Below are 24,736 nucleotides of genomic sequence, written 5' to 3'. Positions count from 1 at the left end.
TTAGGGTTACAGGGGATGGTGCGCGTCTATAAGCCATGTGGAGGATGCACAGGGTGGAGAGGCCACCACCAGGGGGCGATTATCAGGGCCGCAGCGCCTAGAGGCGGGGTTGGAGTGGGGGTCGCCCGATGACCGAAGGCTGTATGTGAGCCTCGCCTCAAACTGTCTCTATTGTGCTAGAGCAGGGGGCGCAAAGAAGAGAGCGGCGACCTTCCCCGCACCCCACCCAGTCGACCCCGCCTTCCAGGACCCCGCCCCACCCCCGGCTCCGCCTCCACCCCCGCCCCGCCTCTGGCCGCGGCCCCTTCCTCTCGCAGCTGGTGCTGTGGGGCCGCGGAGCCGCGCGTCGCTGTCTCTATGGCCCCGGATCCGAGCGCAAAGGTGAGCAGGGCGGAGAGTGCGGGCGGCGGCCTGGCCTGAGCCAGGGGCTGCGGGCCAGGGGGTCGGACAAGGCCTTCCCCACGTCCATTCTACCCTCCAAGCTGGGCCAGGCCTTTCTCACCGCCAAGTCCCCCGGTCCTGCATGAAGCCTCTAGAGGGGAGCGGGCCTGGCCTCGGGCTGCGCGGGGTGCAGACCGGCCACCACAGGGTCGGGAACCGGCGCGGGGAGGGGGCCGCGTGGGGAACAGTGTTCCCCAGGATCTGGGTCACATCTCTCGGCGTCCGGCGGGATCGAAGGAGAGCTTGTCCTCGAGCTGCAGCAGTAGAGACTGAGGTTAAACAGTCTCTGTTAGAAGGGAGAGGACCACGTACTGTCCAGGATGTTGGAGGGAGGGGATGCCGGGGGAGGGGCTCTCTCAATCCCGGAGAGACCGCCATCCTACTAGGCAGAGGGAGATACAGCCTACACTAGGCAGGTGGACATCTGGGATGAAGGTCGAGAGCCTGCTGATCATCCATTGATCCTGTTTGAAGGGTCTCTCCTCCCAATTCCCTCCACCCCAGGATCTAATAGAATAAAGGTCGTCAGAGTTCAAGGGGCTGGCTCAGGGGAAGAACTTGAACTGTGGAACTTGGGGTGGAGTGTGGGGCGTGGAATGAAGACCTTAAACCCGCTTCGCCACTGAAGAGGGGTGGGTGGTATGTTCCGCCCCGCCCACTTAGCCCCGCCCCCTCCCAACAGGTTAAATTGGGGCTAAGAGCTCCAGCCCATCTCCCACCTCTAGAACTGCAGTATACATCGGGGTGGAGGAGTACTAAGTTATGCGTTCCATTCCATCTTTCCTTTGCTAAAGCTAGGGGCCTCCTCTTACCTGGGTTAGTTTCGCATTCCCTCCCTTGTAGAGTGGCCTTGACCCATGCACCCATCCCATCTGCCCATCCAAGGTTGGAAGCCTCCCCCATCACCCCACACACACACACACACACACACACACACACACACACACACACACACGAAATTGGGCCTTAGAATTGGGACTTTCAGGAAGGGAGGCAGGGTTCTGCTCTGCATCGCACCCCAGTGGACACTAGCAGGCTCCAAGCCTAGGGCAAAAACTGGACCCCTGTATGCATGTGTGTTTGTCTCTGCGTGGATGTAGTTGTGTATTTAAGGACTCTGTATGAACACACATGTACTTGACCCTTGTGTGAACATGACCCACTGTATCAATGGATTTGTGTGCATGTCCCTAGGACCCTCTTGTTGGATATGTGCACAGTGCTTCACAGAAACCCACCAGTGTGGGTTTATCTCTCCTCAACCTCTGAGGCTGTGTGAGCTGCTGAATGGATGAGCATGTAAATTCAACTTTCCGTGTGAATATTTATAATTACCTGTGGCTGTGGCCCTCTATGTGAGCATATGTGTGCACAAACCTCCCTGTGAGTGTATGTGTGAATGACCTCTGTGAATCGATGCGTTCACAGACCTCCTTGCGAATGTGTGTGTGTGTGCACCCATGTGCATGTACATCACCTTCCTTTGGACCCACGTGACTCTTAAACTGTATCAGTGTGACGTGCACCACACTGAGTGGCTCCTCTACCCTGGGGTGTGTTCCTCCTAACCATAGTGCTCCCCCCACACACGCCTTTTGCACTGAGCAAATAGGAGGTCCTAAAGGTAAATAGGTGTGCCTCCATAGGGAGGGGTGGGGCATGGGCAGCTTGCCTGGAGCTCTCTGCTGCTCCAGCTCCCAAACAGGAAGCCTGTGCTCTTTCAGGGTCAGGGAACCCTCTTCTCTCCCTTTCATATTCGACTCTCCCCCTCTCCCCTTCAGGGCTCTTCCCCTGCAGTGCTGACCTTTACCTCTTGAATAAATGCTCCTGTTATCCCTCTGGCCAGTTCCTGATTCCTCCCCTCTTTCCAAGGCCAGATAGTTAATATTTGATCTGGGAGAGGAAGCACCAGTGTCACCCTCTGGCCCTGCCTGTGTGTGACTATGAGATGGAATGGGTTAGGTCTCTCCACACCTCACCCAGCCCAGGAACCCTTCAAGGGCCCCCGTGGTGATTAAGAGGACTGTTACAGGGGTTGGGAGAGGCCTGCCACCCACCCCATCCCATCCCCAACTGGCTGGCTTGAGGGAGAGGGTCCAAGATGTGTCAGGGGAGGGGCCAAGAGCTCAGGGATCCCATCATTTACCTTCTTTGTGTTGCTTGTGTCTCAGTTCACTGGCCTTTCACACTACAGCCTCCTGCACAGACATTACACCTGTGCAACCAGGGGGACCCTAGGGACCCACCCCGATGCCTGTGAGTGTCTACTTGCAGGTAGGGACACGTGTGGATGCCTACCTAGAGGGTGCAGTACACCCTGGCATGGGCAGAGATGTGCACCCCCTTGGAGAGGAATACCAAGGAGATGTTATAATTAAAGAGAAATTCCAGAGGGACCTCTCAGGCCAGGGAAAAGAAAAAACAAAGGGAAAGCAGGACAAAATAAACAAAGGCCCATTAAACCTCTCTGGTCAGGCCTTCCTGCATAAGGCACCCCCGCAGGCAGCAGGGGCAGCTGCTGACCGAGTTGCATCTCATTGTTGGGAGAAGCAGGCATTCTCTCAGAGAGCCCCAGCTCTGACATGAGGGCCTAGTGGAGCTTCTGGGTTGGCCAGAAAAGGACCATTACCTTGGGTTTTGAGTTGTGGGGGGTCAAGGGCCTTGTAAAGAAGGTAAGTTTCACCCCATCCTCCTGCATCAGAGCAAAGGGATAGACAGTGGTTGTGAGTCGATCCTGGCGTGGGAGTTCTGTGGATGCTGGGCCTCCTTCCCTCAGTGCCCCCTGAAGTCTGGGTAACGCCATCCATCTTCCACCCACATACAGATCAAAGAGCCTTTTTCTTCCCCCGTTTTTTCTTTAGAAAACGGACCTCAGAAAACCAGGACTAGCTCTACTGTCGGGGGCAGGGTGACCCCGTCAGTAACCTGTACCCCTTCTATAACTTCACAACTCCCTCTCACCATGGAGTTTGCATTTGATGCAGAAAGGCATGTGGTCCCTCCCTCCGCCTGACCTCTTAGCTGGGATTCCATGGCCACACAACCCTGTGACTCCATGTCGCCCCGATTCCAGGACCCCCCATGGCCCCATGATTTCTTGACCCCCATGGCTTTATGACCCCTGACCTTCCAAGTGACTTCCTTGGACTTTGACCCCTGTGACTGTGCTTCCCATTCACCAACCCCACAACCTGTGACTCTGGCTCCCTTTGGGGGTCTTGTTAGTCGGGGCCTCCCCAGGAAGATGTGGGGGAGGCTCTGGCCCCTCCTTCTGAGCTTCCTAGCAGCAACTGCAGTCCCGGGACCCTCACTGCGGAGACCATCCAGAGAACTAGATGCCACCCCTCGGATGACCATACCCTATGAAGGTTAGACCCTCAACCTCAAAAGGCAGTGGGAGCCAGGGCTGGGGGTGGGGAGGCACCCCAGAACTAGGCTCACTGCTCCTGCTCTCCCTAGAGCTCTCTGGGATCCGGCACTTCAAGGGCCAAGCCCAGAACTACTCAACACTGCTGCTGGAGGAGGCCTCAGCAAGGCTGCTGGTGGGAGCCCGAGGCGCCCTGTACTCTCTCAGTGCCAATGACATAGGAGATGGGGCTCACAAAGAGGTCAGCCCCTAGAACGTGGACCACCCCAGAGGCTCTCCATCCTTATCCAGCTCCCTGGGACCTCAACTTCCCGCAACCTTGCTAGCTTCCACAGCCCCCTGGTCAGACAGCACTGCCCTTCCAAGCCCCACCGGTGTCCCTTGCATTCAATGTTCCTCCTGAAATCGATCCTCACCCCAATTTCCCCAGCTCCGTGGGGTCCTATTGCCTGGTCCTATGAGTAATGGATATTGAGATCAATGCATCAGCCTATTCCCTTTGCCTCCACTAGATCCACTGGGAAGCCTCCCCAGAGATGCAAAGTAAATGTCATCAAAAAGGGAAAAACAACCAGGTATGTGGTCTGCCCTGTCCCCAGCTCCTTTCCTCCTCTTCTTCCTCAATCAGGGATGCCAGCGTTGTTGGGGACACAGATAGGTAGGTACAGACCTGCCAGTCAATCTCAGCAACCACAATAAACCTTGTAAGGATTGCCAGAGTGGCAAGCCATGAGCACAGCATTTTTTTTTTTTTTTTTTTTGAGGTGGGGCCTTACTCTGTCATCCAGATTGGAGTACGGTGACATGATCATAGCTCACTGTGGCCTTGAACTGCTGGGTTCAGGGGATCTTTCCACTTCAGCCTCCTGAGTAGCTAGGACCATAGGCACATGCCACGCCCATCTACGTTTTTAATTTTTTGTAGAGACAGGGTCTTGCTATGTTACCCAGGCTGGTCTTGAACTCCTGGCCTAAAGCAATCCTTCTACCTTGGCCTCCCAAAGTGATGGGATTGCAGATGTAAGCCATTGTACCCAGCATCTGGGCACAGTACTTCTATTCAAACATCTGGTGGCCTACTAGCTTGTCCTGCAGTGGCATCCTAATCTCCTCTGGGATCCCAAATAATCATGATAGCAGTAAGTAGGCTGGACGCAATGGCTCTCATCTGTAATCCCAACATTTTGGGAGGCTGAGGGTGGGAGGATAGCTTGAGTCCAGTTCAAGACCAGCCCTGGCAACACAGCAAGACCTATCTACAAAAAAATACAAAAATTAGCCCGGTATGGTGGGGTGCACCTGTAGTCCCAGCTACTTGGGAGGCTGAGTGGGAGTACCACTTGGGCATGGGAGGTTGAGGCTGCATGAGCTGTAATCAAGTCACTACATTCCAGCTTGGACAATAGAGCAAAACCTTGTCTCAAAAAGAAAAAACAAACCAACAAAAAACAATAAGTAACCTCTACAGATGCTTAGTTACGATGGAGTTACTTCCCAATAAAGCCATCATAATAAATTGAACCACTGTGAAGTCGGGAACCATCTATAGCAAGTGCTGATTTAGCTATTATCTCAGTTAATTCTAACATAACCCTATGAAATAGCATTGTCCTCCATTTTGCAGATGAGAAAAATGAGGCTTTGGTCAAGGAATAGTTCACGTACCCAGTATTCCATAGAGTGGCATTAGTGAAGTGTCAGCCTTTCCAGCTAAAGAACAGTGTCTGCAGGAGTCCCGTGTCTGGCTCCATCTGGAGAGCTTTTAAAAAATAAACAGTTCTGGGCCGGCCATGGTGGGTCACACTTGTAATCTCAACACTTTGGGAGGTCAAGGCAGGAGGATCACTTGAGCCCAAGAGTTTGAGACCAGCCTGGACAATATAATGAGACACCATCTCTAAAATATTAAAAAAAAAAAAAAAAAAAAATCCCGGTCGGGCGCAGTGGCTCACGCCTGTAATCTCAGCACCATTGGGAGGCCGAGGCAGGCAGATGACCTGAGGTCAGGAGTTCAAGACCAGCCTGACCAACATAGAGAAACCCTGTCTCTACTGAAAATACAAAATTAGCCAGGCATGGTGGCACATGCCTGTAATCCCAGCTGCTCGGGAGACTGAGGCAGGAGAGTCACTTGAACTCATGAGGCAGAGGTTGCGGTCAGCCGAGATCGTGCCATTGCACTCCAGCCTGGGCAACAACAGTGAAACTCTGTCTCAAAAAACAAAACAACAACAACAACAAAATTCCCAAGGTCCACTGGGCCAAGGACTCTGATTCAGTGGGTGGGGGATAGTGTTGGGACAGCTGCGTTTAAAAGGGCATCTCTAAGAGATTCCATCAAGAGATTCCATGCTGCCTCTTGGTGCAGCATGGGTAGAAAACAGGGCTGGGGAGGCAGGTGGAACCAGGTCCCAGAAGGCCACAGATGCCCAGCTGGGAGTTTGGATTTTATTCTGTGACGGCAAACACCCTCACAATTTGATACTTTAGAAGCTCTCAAACTTTAATGTATCACCCAGGTGTATTATAAATGCAGATGCTAACTCAGTAGGTCTGGGGAAGGGCCCAAGAGTTGCAATTCTAACAAGCTCCCAAGTGAAGTTGATGCTGCTGGTCCCCAGACCACACTTTGGATAGCAAGGCTTTATAGAACAGTTCCCAAAGTGGCTGGGTGCAGTGGTTCACACCTGTAATCCCAGCACTTTGGGAGGCCAAGGTGGGCAGATCACGAGGTCAGTTCGAGACCAGCCTGGCCAACATAGTGAAACCCTGTCTGTACTAAAAATACAAAAAAAAAAAAAAAAAAGAACAATTCCCAAAGCATGTTATGAGGAACACTAATTTTCAAAGGAGGGGTTTAAATGTGAAATGAGTTTGGGAAATGCTGCATGCCCGGTCCCACAATGCATAGCAACATCTGTTAGGCTCTAGGAAGACTAAATTGTGGTGAGTCTGGAGGCAGGAAAAGCAGTGAGGAGGTTGGGCATCATTTGGGTCAGAGGAAGGGGCCTGAGCAGGCCTGTGGAGAGGAGGGACAGATGCCAGGTGAGGGAGCAGGAGGAGACACCAAGAGGCCTTTATGGACCTAAACCTCGGATGACAGGCAGGAGGAATCATTAACAAGGCAAAGAATTCAAGAGGGTGGCAGCTGAAGGCATCTGACAGGCAGGGAAGACCAGTGTGGCTGGAGTAGGGTGAGTGAGGCCAGAGGAAGGGGCAGAGCCCCGTGACACAGGGCTAGGAGCATGTGGGGCTCCATGTTAAGGTCACTGACGAGCCGATGCAGTGGTGTGATCCCCTTTACTTGTTTTTTTCAGGCATGGTCTCACCCGGTTGCCCAGGCCGGAGTGCAGTGCAACAATCATGGTTCACTGCAGCCTCGACTTCCTGGGCTCAAACAATTCTCATGCCTAAGCCTCCCAAGTAGTTAAGACTACAGGCGCCTGCCACCACATAGAGATGAGGTCTTGCTGTGTTGTCCAGGCTGGGCTTGGGCTCCTGGGCTCCAGTGATCCTCCCACCTCAGCCTCCCAAAGTGCTGGGATTACAGGTGTGAGCTACTACACCTGGCTAGGTTTACATTTTTAGACTATCCCTTGGGAAGTGGTTGGAGAGTAGCAAAAGTGTGTTGTTTGGTAGAATATTTCTGGAAGGAAACTTCAGACAATAGTAACAGCAGTCTTCCTTGCAGGCAACCTGGGAGACAGGGATAAATGGGAGACTCCCTGTTTGTAACATACCCCTTTGTACTTTCTAAATTTTATACTAGGTACATGTATTCATCATTGGCTGAATAAATAACTTTTACAAAACTCATTCTTATAAAAGAGAAGGTTGGGAGAAGCTACCAGGTAGCAACTGCAGATGTGTGAGGAAGAGCTTATGGTAATTAGGACTGGGTGCCTGTGGTAGAGTCAAAGCGGACCAAGTCAAGAGACGTTTAGGACAATGAATTAATTGTGGAGAGAGACTGAATGTGGAGGTGAGGACGTAGGAAGCAGCAAGGATGATTCCTGGCTTCTGGGTTGAGTCGTAGGATGGATGAAGTGCGGTGGGAAGACTGGGTAAACAGGTTTAGGAGAGATGTAGGTTACGGAGGAGGATGAGCTTGGTTCCTGACAAGGTGAGTTTGAAGCATCTCTGGGATATCAGGTGGAGAGCGAGCTGGCACCCAGGGATAGATTTGGTTGTATCACCCCAATGGGGAGGGCAGGAGTTCCAAGATTAGAAAGAGTTGCTGAGAAGGAGCAGGATGGGAGAGGAGAAGCACCTTGGGGTGGTGGAGTCCCTGGGGGCTCTTGATCCAGGATGGAGGGAACTACAAAAGACACAGGAGATATTGGCAGAGTGTTGTCAGATAATCTGAGGGACAGAAGAGAGAAATAGGGTCGTGTTGCTGGGAGGCCAAGGACAGTGAGTTCCGGGAAATATTCTGGAGCAGTGACAAGGATCACAGGTATCTTAGAAAGAACCATTTGTCCTATGGGTGGGGTCAAGAGCCAAACTACAAAGCTAGACTAATGGAGGAGGCCTCTAGTCAGGCAGGGGGCTCACAGCCCTTCCCCACCTCATCCCACAGACGGAGTGCTTTAACCATGTGCGGTTCCTGCAGCGGCTCAATTCCACCCACCTCTATGCATGTGGGACTCACGCCTTCCAGCCCCTCTGTGCAGCCATTGTGAGTATACCTGTGCTGTGCCAGGCTTCAATAGGGATGGCACCATGTTCGAGATGCCACAGAATAGACTCAGAACCAGTGAAAGAGATGTATTTTTGTTGTTGTTTTTTGTTTTGAGACGGAGTCTTGCTCTGTCACCCAGGCTGGAGTGCAACCTCCACCCCCTGGGTTCAAGCAATTCTCCTGCCTCAGCCTCCTGAGTAGCTGGGATTATAGGCACACACCACCATGCCCAGCTAATTTTTGTATTTTTAGTAGAGATGGGGTTTTGCCATGTTGGCTAGGCTGGTTTCAAACTCCTGACCTCAGGTGATCCACCCGCCTTGGCCCCCCAAAGTGCTGGGATTACAGGCGTGAGCCACAGCCGAGATGTATGGTTTATTAAGGGAACTTACATACAGCGCAGTCCAGTGGCAGCAGGCCACACTGGAGAACCACTCCCCTTTATAAAAAGCATGCAGTTTATAAAGCATTTTCATCCTCTCCTTAATCACCTCCACCTGGCAGACTTCATTTAACCCAAAACAAAGGGCCTTGATCCCCTGTATGGCATGTGTCCCCCAGGATGGAATAAGGGCTCAGATGTTCTTCATAGACAAGGAATGAATCTCTGGGTTGGCCACTCCCAGATTTGGAACTCCAGACTCACATTGCTTTTAGGCCATAAGGTTGTTCTCAGGGGATGTTTAAGTTATTGCTGCCAGGTGTGTCTGCCATACAACCTGCCCCAGCCCTGATCGCTGATCCCTGACCCCAGACTGATGTGATTTTGAGTCACTGTCCCTGCCTGTCCTCTGAACCACTTACTGCTGGTCCCTTGTTCCCTAGGATGCTGAGGCCTTCACCTTGCCAACTAGCTTCGAGGAGGGGAAGGAGAAGTGCCCTTATGATCCAGCCCGCGGCTTCACAGGCCTCATCATTGGTGAGTAGGCCCTCTTCCCTGGCACAAGCATGGGGTTTTTAGGATGTGGATCTCATCTCTAGAATTTGCCACCATGTATATGTCATGGTCCCATTGTATATGACACGTGTCTCATGCCTGGAATGTCCCCACCCCAGATGGAGGCCTCTACACAGCCACTCGGTACGAATTCCGGAGCATTCCCGACATCCGCCGGAGCCGCCACCCACACTCCCTGAGAACCGAGGAGACGCCAATGCATTGGCTCAATGGTTAGAAGGATGGGGCACAGGGTGGTAGCGGGTAGGAGACTATTTCTTCATGTTTACTTCCTTGGGCAGCTGACTATCCACCCCCGAAGCCCCAGGTGAGCCTATCCATTCCATTCTTGTGTGTCATCAAGGGTGGGGTCAGCCTTGGAGTAGGGGAAAGAGGTGCCCAGCCTGTCTCAAAAGCCTCTCAAGGCCAGGCATGGTGACTCACACCTGTAATCTCAACACTTTGGGAGACCGATGTGGGCGAATCGCGAGGTCAGGAGATCGAGACCATCCTGGCCAACATGGTGAAACCCCGTCTCTACTAAAAGTACAAAAAAAAAATTAGCTGGGCGTGGTGGCGCACACCTGTAGTCCCAGCTATTCAGGAGGCTGAGGCAGGAGAATTGCTTGAACCCAGGAGGCAGAGATTGCAGTGAGCCAAGATCATGCCACTGCACTACAGCCTGGGTGACAGTGAAGACTCTGTATCAAAAAAAAAAAAAAAAAAAAAAGGCTCTCAAGCTGCCTGACCCACAGATGCTGAGTTTGTATTCTCCATCCTCATGTGGGACGGAGTAGGGGAAAGGGGTCCTCAGCCTGTCTCAAAAGCCTCTCAAACTGCCTGACCCACAGATGCTGAGTTTGTGTTCTCTGTCCTCGTGCGGGAGAGCAAGGCCAGTGCAGTGGGTGACGATGACAAGGTTTACTACTTCTTCACGGAGCGTGCCACCGAGGAGGGCTCTGGCAGCTTCACTCAGAGCCGCAGCAGCCACCGTGTGGCCCGTGTGGCTCGCATCTGCAAGGTGGATAGGGCTGACATTGGGGCATGGGTATGGAGTCTGGACCTCTGACCCTGGTCCCTTATCCCATGCCTCTACCTCCCCAGGGAGACCTGGGAGGGAAGAAGATCCTGCAGAAAAAGTGGACATCCTTCCTGAAAGCCCGTCTCATCTGCCACATTCCACTGTATGAGACACTGCGTGGGGTCTGCAGCCTGGATGCTGATACCTCAAGCCGTACACACTTCTATGCAGTCTTCACACTGAGCACACAGTGGTCAGTGTAGGGACCGTGGGGAGGCAGGGAACTGGGGACAGCATAAGGGCTGGAGCAGAGGTCAATGAGGATGAGAGAGGATCCACTGTGGGGAGGTCCAGCTGCAAAGTGAGAATTTTAAGCACATCAAGCTAGGCTAGAACCAGCAGATGAATACAATGGTCCACTGACCGACAGGAGAGCCCTTGGGACTACAGCTGGGGTTGGCCAGGGTAACAGCAAGCTTCAGGCTGAGCATGGGTCAGGGGGCCGGCTTGACTCCATGTAATTCGCCCCCCTGCTCTATGTCCCATTCCTAGGAAGACCCTGGAGGCCTCAGCCATTTGCCGCTATGACCTGGCCGAGATGCAGGCTGTCTTTGCAGGACCCTATATGGAATACCAGGATGGTTCCCGGCGTTGGGGTCGCTATGAGGGTGGGGTGCCTGAGCCCCGGCCTGGCTCGGTGAGTGTCCAGGCCTAGGGCCAGTGCTGAGTAGACAGAGCCCAGGGAAGGGCCAGAGGGTCTGGGCTTGTGGAGAGGGGAGGCAGGTGGTAGAGTCCCGAGGTTCATCACTCCCACCCCCCACCCCAGTGCATCACAGATTCCTTACGCAACCAAGGCTACAACTCATCCCAAGACTTGCCGTCCCTGGTCCTGGACTTCGTAAAGTTGCACCCACTGATGGCTCGGCCCATTGTGCCCACACGTGGACGGCCCCTGCTGCTCAAGCGCAACGTACGCTACATACACCTTACGGGGACGCCTGTCACCACACCTGCTGGACCCACCTATGACCTGCTCTTTCTGGGCACAGGTGCTTCTGATCCCAATCCCTGATTCCTGTTGGTCCTGATCATTAATGCTTCTGAATCCATTCATTCCTGCTATGACTAGTCGGGAGGTCCCAGTATCCTGGCTGAATCCTTGTTCTGGACCTCATGACTCCTGAGCTGTTCCTATTAGGCCTCTTGCAGGGTGCTGTGAGCAGATCCCATTGTTGCGGTCTGACTCTCTGCTCTTTCCATGCCAGCTGATGGCTGGATCCACAAGGCCCTAGTCCTGGGCTCTGGGATGCACATTATTGAAGAGACACAAGTGTTCAGGGAGCCCCAGTCTGTGGAAAATCTAGTCATCTCTCTATTGCAGGTAGCCCCTCTCTGTGACCCTTAATATAGCCTTGCTGAAACAGGAGGAGGGAGTGGGGAGGTTGGGCAGAGGCTGTGGGTCTGTAAGTCTGAGTAGGGAGTGTGGCCAATCAACTGTCCTATCTGGCTCCCAGCACAGCCTCTACGTGGGGGCTCCTAGCGGAGTCATCCAGCTACCACTCTCCAGCTGCTTCCGCTACCGATCCTGCTATGACTGCATCTTGGCCCGGGACCCCTACTGTGGCTGGGACGCTGGCACCCAGGCCTGCGTGACAGCCACCACCGCAGCTAACAGGTCCCAGGGCAGCAGGTGGGAAGTGGTGAGGGGTGAGAGTCACATGTGGCCTGAGTGGAGGAGAGAAGGCCTGACAGCTACTGGGGGAGAGTGGGGACTAGTTATTGCTAACAGACCTATCTACCCTTTCACTGGGAAACTGAAACCCAGTGCCCCTTGTTCATGAAAGCTGATCTTCTGTCCCCAGGATGGCACTGATACAGGACATAGAGAGAGGAAATCGAGGCTGTGAGAGCAGCTGGGATACAGGTGAGTGACTCATAGACGAGTGTGGGTCTAGTTGAGCAGCCTGTCCTCTTTGCCATTTACTGTCATTTGTATGTGCATGTTTGTATCTGAGTGGCTGTGGCTATGTACATTTGGTAAGGATGACCCAAACATGGACCCTGGTACAGAGTAAGTGCTCAACAAACATTTGCTGCCCAAATGAATTATAAATGAGGAAACACACTCAAGATGTGACATGTCTTGTCACCTCTGGAGCTTTCAGCCAAGTGTTGGATGACAAGGGTTCAGGAGGGTAATGGGTATTTCCCCAAGGAAGGTCAGATGACTGAGCTGATATCTGAAGAAAGAACAAAAGTTGGTCAGCATAGCTAAGATGTATTAAGTGTTTACTGTGTGCCAGGCACTAATCTAAGTACTTCTATGCATGATGTCATTTATTCTCACAGCATTCTTATGAGAAAGGTGCCATTATTATCCCCATGAGGGACCTCCCTGAGGCCCAGGGAATATAAGTAGATTGCTCAAACTTATTCAGCTGTTAAGAAACTGGAGCAGAATTCAAACCTGGCCAGGTACAGTGGCTCACACCTGTAATCCTAGCACTTTGGGAGACCGAGGTAGGCAGATTGCTTGAGCTCAGGAATTGGAGACCGGCCTGGGCAATATGGCAAAACCCCATCTCTACCAAAAGTACAAAAACTAGCTAGGTGTGGTGGCACATGTCTGTAGTCCCAGCTACTTGAAAAGCTGAGGTGGGAGGATCGCTTGAGGCTGGGAAGTGAGGGTTGCAGTGAGCTGAAATCCACCATTGCACACCAGCCTGGGTGGGTGACAGAGTAAGACCTCATCTCAAAAAAAAAAAAAAAAAAGAATTCAAACCTGACCCCAAGCAGTCTGACTTGACTTTGTGCTTCTGGTCACTATACTATGCTATCTCCCACAAGTTAGCCAGGCAAGCAGAGGACATGGGGTAATGGGGTAACATGCAAGCAGAGGGAACAGCAGGCAGAGGGAGCCTGGTATGTTTGAATGGCAGAATAGGCTGGACAAGCAGGCAGAGACCATGTTGAAGATTTTGGTCTTTATCCAAAAAGCAATAGGAAACCTCTGAAGAGTTCTAGGCTGGAGAGTGGCAAGATCAGATTTGTGTTTTTAAAATACCTCTCAGGCCAGGCGCTGGTGGCTCACGCCTATAATCCTGGCACTTTGGGAGGCCGAGGTGGGCGGATCACGAGGTCAGGAGTTCAAGACCAGCCTGGCCAACATGGTGAAACCCTGTCTCTACAAAAAGACAAAAGTTAGCCGGGCATGGTGACACACACCTGTAGTCCCAGCTACTCGGGAGGCTGAGGAAGGAGCATCGCTTGAACCCGGGAGGCGGAGGTTGCAGCGAGCCGAGATCGTACCACTGCACTCCATCCTGGGCAACTCCATCTCAAATAAATAAATAAAATAAAATATCTCACATGGAGAATGAATTACATGGAACCAGAATGGGCTCGCAGTCATGGAAGGAGAGAAATCAACAGGTCTAAGACAGATGTCGGAAACAGAATCATAGTGAGAGTTAGATACAAAGGTGAAGAAGGGCTGGGCACAGTGGCTCACGCCTATAATCCCAGCACTTTGAGAGGCTGAGGTGGGTGGATCACTTGGGGTCAGGAGTTCGAGACCAGCCTGGCCAACATGGTGAAACCCCGTTTCTACTAAAAATACAAAAACTAGCCGAGCATGGTGGCACATGCCTGTAATCCCAGCTACTCAAGAGGCTGAGGCAGGAGAATCGCTTGGACTGGGCAGGCAGAGGTTGTAGTGAGCCAAGATCATGTCACTGCACTCCAGCCTGGGCAACAGAATGAGATTCCATCTCAAAAAAAAAAAAAGCGAAGAAGAAAGAGAAGGGAGACTCCCAGGAGCTTCTGACTTAAGCAGCTGTGTGGCTGGTGGTGCCATTCACAGTGGTAGCAACTCAAGGAAAGGACCCAGTGTAGTTTGGGAGAAAAGCTTTGGCCTTTCAGATGCCCAAGAGACCTCATGTGGAGATGCCCAGCACATGGTAGATATGCAAGTCTGGCATTCACGAGAGAAGTCTGAGGTAGAGATTAGGAGTTACTGGCAGATGGCAGAAACTGAAACCACAGGAGAGGATGAGAGCACTGAGAGAGCATGGAAAAGGGCCCAAGGCACTGCCTGCTTCCTGGGAAGGGCCAGCGTGAACCTTATGTGGAAGCATGAGCACAGAGCCTTGGTCAGCTGTCACTGTGATTCTGGGTTCTGTGCTTGGTGCCAGGGACTTGGCAGTGCACACACAGTCTGGGTTGCCATCTCCAATCCCTTCCTGGGCTGGGCCGGTACTGACCTCTCCCCCATCCCCCACAGGGCCACCACCACCACTGAAGACCCGCTCTGTACTCCGGGGTGATGATGTCCTCCTGCCCTGTGACCAGCCATCCAACCTGGCCCGGGCTTTGTGGCTGTTCAATGGGAGCATGGGCCTGAGCGATGGGCAGGGTGGCTACCGTGTGGGCGTGGATGGGCTGCTGGTGACAGATGCACAGCCTGAGCACAGTGGCAGCTATGGCTGCTATGCTGAGGAAAATGGCCTCCGCACCCTGCTGGCCTCCTATAGCCTCGCGGTCCGGCCAGCCACTCCTGCCCCAGCTCCGCAAGCCCCTGCCACAGCTGGGGCACAGCTGGCACCTGATGTGAGACTGCTCTATGTGCTCGCCATTGCTGCACTTGGTGGCCTCTGCCTCATCCTGGCCTCCTCCCTCCTCTATGTGGCCTGTCTGCGGGAAGGCAGACGAGGGCGCCGACGGAAATACTCACTGGGTCGTGCCAGCCGGGCAGGAGGATCTGCTGTGCAGCTTCAGACAGTCTCAGGCCAGTGTCCTGGAGAGGAAGATGAGGGTGATGATGAGGAGGGGGCTGAGGGCCTGGAAGGCAGCTGTCTCCAGATCATCCCTGGAGAGGGAGCCCCAGCCCCACCGCCCCCACCGCCCCCACCGCCACCGGCTGAGCTGACCAATGGCCTGGTGGCACTGCCCAGCCGGCTGCGAAGGATGAATGGCAATAGCTACGTGCTCCTGAGGCAGAGCAACAACGGAGTACCAGCAGGGCCCTGCTCCTTCGCCGAGGAACTCAGTCGCATCCTGGAGAAAAGGAAGCACACGCAGCTCGTAGAGCAGCTAGATGAGAGCTCTGTCTGAGCCTAGCCTCCAGAACAAATGCTCTTCCAAGCCAGCCTGCCTGTCTCAGGCTGGGCCACTGCCTCCCTAACACAGCCACCAGAGCTTCATTCCCCCCACTCCATGCCCTCCTCCCAACTTTTTGATGTCCCTGTAGGGCTGGCCAGTCAGGCCCAGCCAAAGCCCCCTCCTCAGTTTCCACAGACCCACATGTGAGCAGCCCAGGCCCATCGGTGCTCCTCAGAGGTAGGTGCTCCCTCAGGACCAGGTGCCCTGCAGACCCAGAGCCAGTTCCTAGCCCCTTAACCTAAACACTTAGAGGAGAGGACTCCATCCTCCTGTTCTATTCATCTGCCCAAACCCTTTCTCTTTCTCCCAGGCAGGGCTCTGCAGGTCCATATGGCCTCAATGTCACCACCCTCTGCATGGCCCTGTGTGCTGGATTGTCCTGAAACCAGACAAGACCTCTGCCAGCCACCTAAGCCCTGCGTACATTCACAGGCACACGTGGAAGAATGTTTATCGGCTGGGCTGCAGTGCCCCCACCCTGACCTCCTGGTGCATTCTTGTTTCATCCCTGCTTCTGGACTTGGGGTTCCCTCCCAATTGCCACATCCTATCTGGTCCTCTTCCCCAGCCCCAGCTCCGTGTGGTGACCTCTTTGGCAAGAGCTTGGGAACGGGCCAGCCTAGGGAGGTAAGACTGCATCACTCCCCTCCTCTCCCTTCCTGTGCAGCCCTTGTGAATCAGCCTCCCCATTCTCCTTGGTCATTCTCAAGAGTGTTAAGAGACAGAGCCCCAGGCATGTCCCATCCCCGTGCACATGTGGCTTAACACACACCTGTATCACACATGTGCTCACATTTCCACTCACATATACCTTCTGAGCCACCCCTTGCTGCCTCAGACCTGTGTCTGTTGGATTTGGCCCATGGACATTTCAGAGGGAGATCCTCCTCCCGTTTAGCTGTCCTCACAGGCCCTTCCCCAGGATGGATGACCAACACTGCACTCAATGAGCCAGACTCTCTTTTGGGGGAATCAAGCTTTTGCTTCCCCTAGACTACAGCAGGGAAAGGGAGGACAAATCTGACGTCTCAACTGGCACATGAAGCCCGTTCTTGGAACTATGCAAAGGACAGAGGCTGGGAGTTTGGATGCTTAGCTCCTACCCTTGTCCTACCTCACCGGGGCACTTTCAGGGTCCAAGGGCCTCTGAAGTCTCTAGGCCCATATGGGACAATCAATCCTGACAACTCCCCCGTCCCCCTCGGGTGAGGATGACTGTTATTTTTGTAGCTAAGAACGTGGAATCCCACGGGTTTTTACTGCCCTTCACCCAGCCTCTCCCACCTCCACCCCACAATGAATGTATTTATTGTGAGAATGGCTACATTTCTTTAGGAATGCCCCCACTTACCACCAGGTGGGTGGAACAGGCATGTGACAGAGTGGGGAGCCTGGGCTCAGCTCCTCCCCCTGCTGTTGGTTAATAAACACCCTCTTTCCCCACAGCTATGAGTAGTCTGCTTCATCTAGATGGGCCCACCCCTGATCACCAGGGGCCAGGCTCAAGCCTATACAGAAGGTGCTGCAGTGATGTCTGCCTCCAGGGTTGGCCCTGCTCCCCAGTACAACTATTTGCAGAGGAAATTGGGATATTCAGCTTCCATCTTGACTCCCTGGCAGGCACACAGGCCCTTTTATTAGGGTTCACACTATTCATTAATCATGGTGTTAGGGCATGGCAAGAAAAACAGTTCAAGAATTCTTACAAGGGTTTCTAGATTTTTATTTTCTCTCATTTCCCCACCATCCCCCTCTTTAAAAACAACAACAAAAAACTAAGCCTAGAAAATACTCATTAGTCAGCCCTCCTGCCCTTCCCCATGGTTCTCAGCACCCCCCACCAGCTGGCTCAAGGGACACAGATTTTATTTCTGCACAAAAAATGGGAAAGAGGTGTATAGCTAAGACCAGAGAAAGCTTGTTACCCAGGGCTTGGGCTGAGAATCACTCCCTTCTCCCATTCAGGGGTCAGGCCTATATTAACCACATGGCCTTTGATACTAACCACCCTGAGGGTTGTTATATGTTCTGCGTCTATTTTTAAACAATGAAATTTGGGGCCAGGGCTTAACATATGCACACACTTTGAAGTAAGACCTGAAATGACCTTGGGTAAGTTTATTAACCTCGGTTTTATAAATCCTTAAACAAACATTCACACAGATGTAAAGTGTCTAGCCCATCAGAGCAGAGAAGAGCTCTCTATAGCTCAGTTGTTGTACCAACAAGATATCAGGGATTCTTCAGAAGCCAGCCTTGAGACCTCTCATTGTGTTTTGAGATCATTATTATCAATTTGGACTTCAAAAACAAGGGCCCTGTAAAACCCTTGAAATCTTCCTCATCTCAGGTTTTAGAGATGCCACTTGGATAAAAATTAAGGGTTCACAAAGGTCACTGCCCCCAGAAGCAGGCACTGGAAATAGGCAGCTCTTCTTTATCCCAAGCAGAACCTGTGTCAGCTTCCCCATTGATGGGTTACATTTGTCTACGTGGGCTTGGACTCCCAAAGAGGAAGAACCACCTCTACTGGAGAACCAGTCCAAAGCCTGGGGTTGGAGTTGGTGGGGCCTCTTCACTGTGCTTGCAGCTGGGCTGAGGCAGGATCCTGGGCCTCTCGGGGGCGTAGCCCGTGGAACGTGGTCGATTTGTTGGTGAAGGGGTGCCACTGGCCCTGGATGCTAGGGTTGTCGGTGTGGAAGGGCTTGCGGATGCGGATCACATCCAAGCCCGACTGGTTGGCCAGCTTCTGCACCAGCGTCGAGATCTCTTCGACCGACTTGCAGTGGATGCTCTCCTCGCGCACAGCCCCATTAACTGGCAGAAGAGAGGTGAAAGTGGGTGAGTGAGAGGAAGCTGGCCGTTGCGGCCAGGCGAGAGGGAAGCCAGCCGGCAGAGCCCCCGATCCCGCCCTCCAGCTTGAGCCCGGCCCCACTCACGGTATTCGGCCACTACTCTGGGCACGCAGCACGGACGCGAGTTCACATATATTACGACCCCTGGGTTCCGTCGGGCGAAGTCGATCACCTCCCGTTCCACGAACTCCCTAAGGGACCCGGGAGAGTGAGCAGTAAGACTCCTAACCCAGGTCGACCTACCCGGGAGTCGTCGTCACCCCCATCGCCACCCCCGCCCGCGCCCGCGTACTTCCCTTGGCTCACCTGGCGCCGCGAGACGAGGGGCCGTCGCGGCTGACGCTGAAGCTCAGACGCTGCAGCTGCTGCACGTAGCGACCCAATCCGTTGTGGAGAACACTGGCCAAGAATCGGCTCGGAGTCCCGCGCGCAGTCATAGCTACTACTAAGCGGCAGCGAAACCCAAGCGGCTAGGAGAGAGGGCGGGACTAAACCTCGAGACTTCCGGTTCCGGGACGACAGCTCACGGAGTTTTGCTTCCGAGGTCAAGGCGAGTAGCGTGCGCGGGAGACTCACGTTGCCGGCGAAGTGCAAGAGACGAGAGTGGTCACTCCGGGCCGGGGGCGGCGCGGCGGAGCTCAGAGTAGTAGGGCAAAGTGAGGACACGGGGAACGATAGAGACGGGTATTCCTTTGGGCTCGGGAATTGGCAGGAGTCGTGTAGGGCGCTCTCGCCGCGTTGAGGTCCCAGTGAGGGGAAGGAGCAGCGGAAGAGGGTCTCTAGTCGGGGCCTAGGGCAAAGGGACTACAAAAAAGATGCCGATGGCTATAGAGGTGAGGACGACGAGGAGATGCTGTGGAGGGGCAGTAGAGGTGAGGAGATGATGCAGAGAAAGCGCAGTGAGGAACTGTATAATAGAGGGTCAGAGAGCTGAGGGGGTGGAGAGAAACTGTAACGGACCATAGAGGTGAGGGAGCCATTGTAGAGGGACATGGACGTGAAAGGGTCATGTAGCTGGGCATATGTGTGAAGTAGCAACAAAGAGGGTCTGAAGAGGAGACATTCATGGAAAGAAGGAAGGCACCTAGGGTGAGCTCCGCAGAGTGCTGCGTGGGGTATACCTAGAGTCTGGTCTATTGAAGGCACGCTAACCAGGCACCTAAGGCATTTCAAGTAGTGAATTCCCACATTTGGCTAGGAATGTGGGTCCTCCTCCGAGGTGGGCACCCCCTCCGAGGTGGGAACCCCCTCCGTATCTTGCTACCCCAGCGTGGGGAGTGGATGGGTCGGAGGGGCCTGCCCCGAGGCTTGGCCCCAGGGCCTCCTCGCAGACGGTACAGGAAGGAGGCTCTCCCAGACTTGGAGATGCCAGTGTTGCCTGTAACTGCAACCAAAATCCGCCAGTATTTGCGGGAGCATGGGATCCCCTTCCAGGATGGCCACAGTTGCCTGCGGACACCGAGCCCCTTTGTAGAGCCTTCGAAGCTCAAAGACCAGACTGCTGTTACCACTTCTTTCAGCCTCTACATTGACAAGACCACAGGCTGCTTTCTCTGCATGACCAGCCTAGCAGAGGGGAGCTGGGAAGACTTCCAGGCTAGCGTGGAGGGGGAAGGGGATGGAGCCAGTGAGGGGCTTCTGCTTAGTAAGGCTCCAGAAGTTGAGGACAGTGAAGAGGTCTGGAGGATCTGGAACCGATCAGTACCTCTCTGGGAGCTGCCTGATCCGGAGGAGGTTCAGCTGGCTAATACAATGTTTGGCCTTACCAAGATTACAGATGACACACTCAAGCGTTTCAGTGTGCGATATCTTCGACCTGCTCGCAGTCTTGTCTTCCCTTGGTTCTCCCCTAGGGGCTCAGGATTACGTGGCCTGAAGCTACTAGAGGCTAAATGCTGGGGGGATAGAGTGAGCTACGAGGAAAGCACCATTCCCCAACCTAGTGCCTACCACAATCTGTTTGGATTACCACTGATTAGTCGTCGAGATGCTGAGGTGGTTCTGACGAGTCGTGAGCTTGACAGCCTGGCCTTGAACCAGTCCACGGGGCTGCCTACCCTTACTCTACCCCAAGGAACAAGCTGCTTACCCCCTGCCTTACTCCCTTACCTGGAACAGTTCCGGCGGATTATATTCTGGTTAGGGGACGACCTTCGGTCCTGGGAAGCGGCCAAGTTGTTTGCACGAAAACTGAACCCCAAACGATGCTCCTTGGTGCGGCCAGGAGATCAGCAGCCTCATCCCCTGGAGGCCCTGAACAGAGGCTTAAATCTTTCTCGTATTATTCGCACTGCCCTGCCTGCCTGGCACAAGTCTATTGTGTCTTTCCGGCAGCTTCGGGAGGAGGTGCTAGGAGAACTGTCAAATGTGGAGCAAGCAGCTGGCCTCCGTTGGAGCCGCTTCCCAGACCTCAATCGTATCTTGAAGGGACATCGAAAGGGCGAGCTGACGGTCTTCACAGGTAACCCTTTGAGAAATCACTACTTAGGGTAAAGGGGCAGAGGATCAGGAGACAAAAGCATGTGGGTTTGGGCCACTGACAATGTTGAACAGGAAGTTTGCCGCGTCCCTCCAGTGTTAAAGCCCTGACCTATATCTTGGTTTCAAGGGTGGGACTTCCTCCTCACCCAGGTCTGTTCCACCCGCTGCAGGGCCAACAGGCAGTGGAAAGACAACATTCATCAGTGAGTATGCCCTGGATTTGTGTTCCCAGGGGGTGAACACACTGTGGGGTAGCTTCGAGATCAGCAATGTGAGACTAGCCCGGGTCATGCTGACACAGTTTGCAGAGAGGCGGCTGGAAGATGAACTGGACAAATATGATCACTGGGCCAACCGCTTTGAGGACCTGCCCCTCTATTTCATGACTTTCCATGGGCAGCAGGGCATCAGGTGAGGCTCCCAGGTTTCAGGCACCTTGCTTTCCCAGACAGATTCCAGCACTCAGGAACCTTTGGTTGCTTTTCCAGCTCCAGCAGGAATTCCTTCAGCTCCTTATGTTTGGAGTTTGTTTTTCAAAGTTTGGAGTATGTTTTTCAAAGAATGACAGGGCAGGGTTGGGCACAGTGGCTCATGCCTATAATTCCAGCACTTTGGGAGGCTGAGGTGGGAGGATCACTTGAGCCCAGGAATTTGAGACCAACTTGGGCAATATAGGGAGACCTGCCCCCCCATAAAAATTTTTTTTTAAATTAGGCTGGGCATGGTGGTGGCACACACCTGTGGTCCCAGCTACTCAGGAGGCTGAAGTAGGAGGACTGCTTGAGCCCAGAAGGTTGGGGCTGCAGTGAGCCGTGATTGCATCACTGCACTCCAGCCTGGGCTACAGAGCAAGACCCTATCTCAAATCATCATAATAGAAGGGCAGAAGAGGCAGCCAGGAGAGTGTTCAGGATGCCCATTCTTCTGCTTGGGGTGGTCTAGAGACAACTTGTCAAACTTCTTGCCTTTTCTCTTCTCAGGACCGTAATAGATACAATGCAACATGCAGTCTATGTCTACGACATTTGTCATGTGGTCATCGACAACCTGCAGTTCATGATGGGTCACGAGCAGCTGTCCACAGACAGGTGACATCCTCTCTTGTCTAGCTTGAGCCCGCTTGGACATACAACACACCCTTCTCGGGCAGCTGGCCTCTAGGCACACACGGTGTGCTCTCTTATTTTCTGAAATGTGTGCAGGCACGTACCACCCCCATGTGCATCATATGGAGGTGTGGGGTGTGGCAGCAGGATGTATGGACAGGGATCTGAGTGGGTCCTTAGGTAGAGGGAGGTAGAGTGGGTTGTGGTAGTTTGTGGGGAGATGTGAATGAATCGAGTCTGGGTACGTTCTTGCCCTTCTCTGTCTAATAAGCTCTTTGTGTTGCTGGGATGGGGGCAGGATTGCAGCTCAAGACTACATTGTTGGGGTCTTTCGGAAGTTTGCGACAGACAATAACTGCCATGTGACGCTGGTCATTCACCCCCGGAAAGAGGATGATGACAAGGAACTGCAGACAGCATCCATTTTTGGCTCAGCCAAAGTGAGTGGCCTTTAGAGGAGTTCAAGCTTTAGAAAGTAAGAGCGGGCAGGTGGGGCCAGGGACAGCCCTCCTTCAGCCTTAATCATCCTGACTGTCCATCTGGAGCAGGCAAGAGGCAATGCCTCTGGGGCCATGACATGAGGAATGCGTGTGCTGGGAATACAAAGGCTGTTCGTAGTTGGTTCTTTGCTCTCCTTGCCCTCCAAAAGCTCACATCCTCTCATGTGGGAAACAGTAAGACAGAGATTGCAACTCAGTGTGATAAGAGCTATGACAGGGCAGCACAAGTATTTGGAGAGCAAAGAGAAAAGATGTCTGAGTCAGCCCGGAACATCTGGGAGACTTCCCAGAGGAGGTGACAACAAAGGTTGGGTTGAGGTTTGGTAGACAATGGGTATTAGACAATCAGGTAAATGGGAGGGCCTTCTGGGCATGAGGCCCAGCACAGTCCTGGAGCTTCTAGTGATACACTGAATGCCTATTACATACCAGGCCTGGGCTGGACACAGGGAATTCAGGGCAAGGAGCACAAATCATGTTGTGTGATGTAGCAAACATGGAGCTGGGAAAAAGAATAATGCAGAAGAGGGGAAATGGCAGGGTACTGTGGCTCATGCCAGTAATCCCAACACTTTGGGAGGCCGAAGCAGGAGGATCGCTGGGGCCCAGGAGTTTGAGACCAACCTGGGCAATGTAGTGAGACCTCGTCTCTACAAAAACTTTTGAAAATTAGCTGGCCATGGTAGCATACACCTATAGTCCCAGCTACTCAGGAGGCTGAGGTGGGAGGACTGCTTAAGCCTGGGAGGTTGAGGCTACAGTGAGCTATGCTCAACGCCACTGTACTCCACTCCAGCATGGGCAGCAGAGTGAAGCTGTGTCTTAAAAAAAAAAAAAAGAATGGTCTCCTTCCTGAGATGTGACATTTAGACTGAGACCTAAATGAGAAGAAGCTGAGTTTGAATGGGGTCACCCACTGTGGAGAAGGAGAGGGAACAGCATGGGCAGTGTGTGAGCAGCAAGCTTGTCAGGGAACTGAAAGATTTTATTGGCCCCAGTATGGTGGTCAGTACTTCAAAGAGCTTTGTGATGAGGGAAAGTACTTTTCCCTCTCCCCATTCTTATCACTCCTCCCTGCCCTGTCAGCCTTCCTTTCTGCTTTGCTCATGTCTTCTTACTCCTGCTTTCCTCTTTCTGCCTCCTGTTCCCCAGGCAAGCCAGGAAGCAGACAACGTTCTGATCCTGCAGGACAGGAAGCTGGTCACGGGGCCAGGGAAACGGTATCTGCAGGTGTCCAAGAACCGCTTTGATGGAGATGTAGGTGTCTTCCCACTTGAGTTCAACAAGAGCTCCCTCACCTTCTCCACTCCACCAAAGAACAAGACTCGGCTCAAGAAGATCAAGGATGAAGCTGGACCAGTGGCCAAAAAGCCCTCTTCTGGCAAAAAGGGGGCTACACCACAGAACTCTGAGATTTGCTCAGGCAAGGCCCCCATTCTCGACCAGCCAGATACCTCCAAGCCTTCAAAGTGAAGGCCGTGCAGGGCTGGTCACTGAAATGAGCCTAATAGGACAGGCAGGCTGGGGCATAAAACTCTGCAAGGACTTCTGTATCCTGTGGTCATGAGCTGTGTCTGAGGGGCCTAACCTAGGGCAGGCTTCCAAAGTGAGAAAATGCAGTGTAGCAGACTACTGAGAAACCACTGTGTGCCAGGCTTTGTTCAAGGTCCTGTATATACAGCACTGAAAAGAGAGATAAGGTTTCTGCTCCCATGCATTCTAGTGGAAGGGACAAGCAAGCAATGAGCAAATAAGCAGAAAACCTAGTTTTAGTTCATGAAAAATGTAAAGAAAATAGAAATGCGGGCTGGGTGCAGTGGCTTATACCTGCAATCCCAGCACTTTGGGCAGGCAAATCACGAGGTCAGGAGTTCGAGACCAGCCTGACCAACATGGTGAAACCCCATCTCTACTAAAAATACAAAAATTAGCTGGGTATGGTGTTGCGCACCTGTAATCCCAGCTACTCAGGAGGCTGAGGCAGGAGAATCACTTGAGCCCAGGAGGCGGAGGTTGTGGTGAGATCACGCCACTGCACTCCAGCCTGGGCAACAGAGCAAGACTCTGTTTCCAGAAAAAAAAAAAAAAAAAAGGGAAAAGAAAATAGAAATTCAATAGCATGCTGGCAGGGTATTGTGGATAAGTGGTCTGAAAGGTGTCTGAGCTGAGGGCATGTGAGCTGGGGCC

General features: G+C 53.1%; 3 protein-coding genes across 15 annotated transcripts; 2 read left to right on the top strand and 1 right to left on the bottom strand.

The window, feature by feature from the left end:
* Positions 1-277: 277 nt before the first annotated feature.
* SEMA4G (semaphorin 4G) lies at positions 278-17,052 on the top strand. 4 transcript variants are annotated; one of them, XR_005200789.1, is made up of 16 exons: positions 279-381; positions 3,303-3,809; positions 3,901-4,049; positions 4,321-4,383; positions 8,388-8,486; positions 9,315-9,408; positions 9,546-9,659; positions 10,278-10,447; positions 10,531-10,700; positions 11,000-11,144; positions 11,274-11,496; positions 11,713-11,828; positions 11,962-12,122; positions 12,310-12,371; positions 14,730-15,784; positions 15,918-17,052. XR_005200789.1 is itself a non-coding variant. In XM_017531220.2 (15 exons), exons 2-15 carry the CDS (start codon positions 3,686-3,688, stop codon positions 15,557-15,559), a joined length of 2,535 nt encoding a protein of 844 aa, XP_017386709.1. In that variant the 5' UTR covers positions 278-381; positions 3,303-3,685; the 3' UTR covers positions 15,560-17,052. The 4 variants fall into 4 exon arrangements, 2 of the variants coding, with proteins under 2 accessions (XP_017386709.1, XP_037595450.1); XR_005200788.1 differs by having other exon boundaries at positions 11,962-12,137; XM_017531220.2 differs by having other exon boundaries at positions 278-381; positions 11,962-12,137; positions 14,730-17,052.
* MRPL43 (mitochondrial ribosomal protein L43) lies at positions 10,333-19,598 on the bottom strand. Of its 9 annotated transcripts, none has more exons than XR_001826106.2 (6): positions 18,769-19,598; positions 18,547-18,653; positions 18,100-18,424; positions 15,180-15,242; positions 12,598-12,687; positions 10,333-10,801 (listed from the first exon to the last, which is right to left on the bottom strand). XR_001826106.2 is itself a non-coding variant. In XM_037739524.1 (4 exons), the coding sequence occupies exons 1-3, from the start codon at positions 18,897-18,899 to the stop codon at positions 18,183-18,185; spliced, it is 480 nt and encodes a 159-aa protein (XP_037595452.1). In that variant the 5' UTR covers positions 18,900-19,598; the 3' UTR covers positions 10,333-10,801; positions 18,157-18,182. The 9 variants fall into 9 exon arrangements, 3 of the variants coding, with proteins under 3 accessions (XP_037595452.1, XP_037595453.1, XP_037595451.1); XR_001826109.2 differs by having other exon boundaries at positions 18,157-18,424; XR_001826107.2 differs by lacking the exon at positions 12,598-12,687.
* TWNK (twinkle mtDNA helicase) lies at positions 19,478-24,422 on the top strand. Of its 2 annotated transcripts, none has more exons than XM_017531222.2 (5): positions 19,478-20,923; positions 21,114-21,354; positions 21,924-22,031; positions 22,348-22,489; positions 23,702-24,422. In XM_017531222.2, exons 1-5 carry the CDS (start codon positions 19,663-19,665, stop codon positions 24,020-24,022), a joined length of 2,073 nt encoding a protein of 690 aa, XP_017386711.1. In that variant the 5' UTR covers positions 19,478-19,662; the 3' UTR covers positions 24,023-24,422. The 2 variants fall into 2 exon arrangements, with proteins under 2 accessions (XP_017386711.1, XP_017386712.1); XM_017531223.2 differs by having other exon boundaries at positions 20,820-20,923; positions 21,176-21,354.
* Positions 24,423-24,736: the final 314 nt, after the last annotated feature.

This window comes from Cebus imitator, unplaced genomic scaffold (genome assembly GCF_001604975.1).
Source record: "Cebus imitator isolate Cc_AM_T3 unplaced genomic scaffold, Cebus_imitator-1.0 Scaffold71, whole genome shotgun sequence".
Classification (NCBI taxonomy): Eukaryota; Metazoa; Chordata; class Mammalia; order Primates; family Cebidae; genus Cebus; species Cebus imitator.
This window is presented reverse-complemented; position numbering and strand designations above follow the sequence as displayed.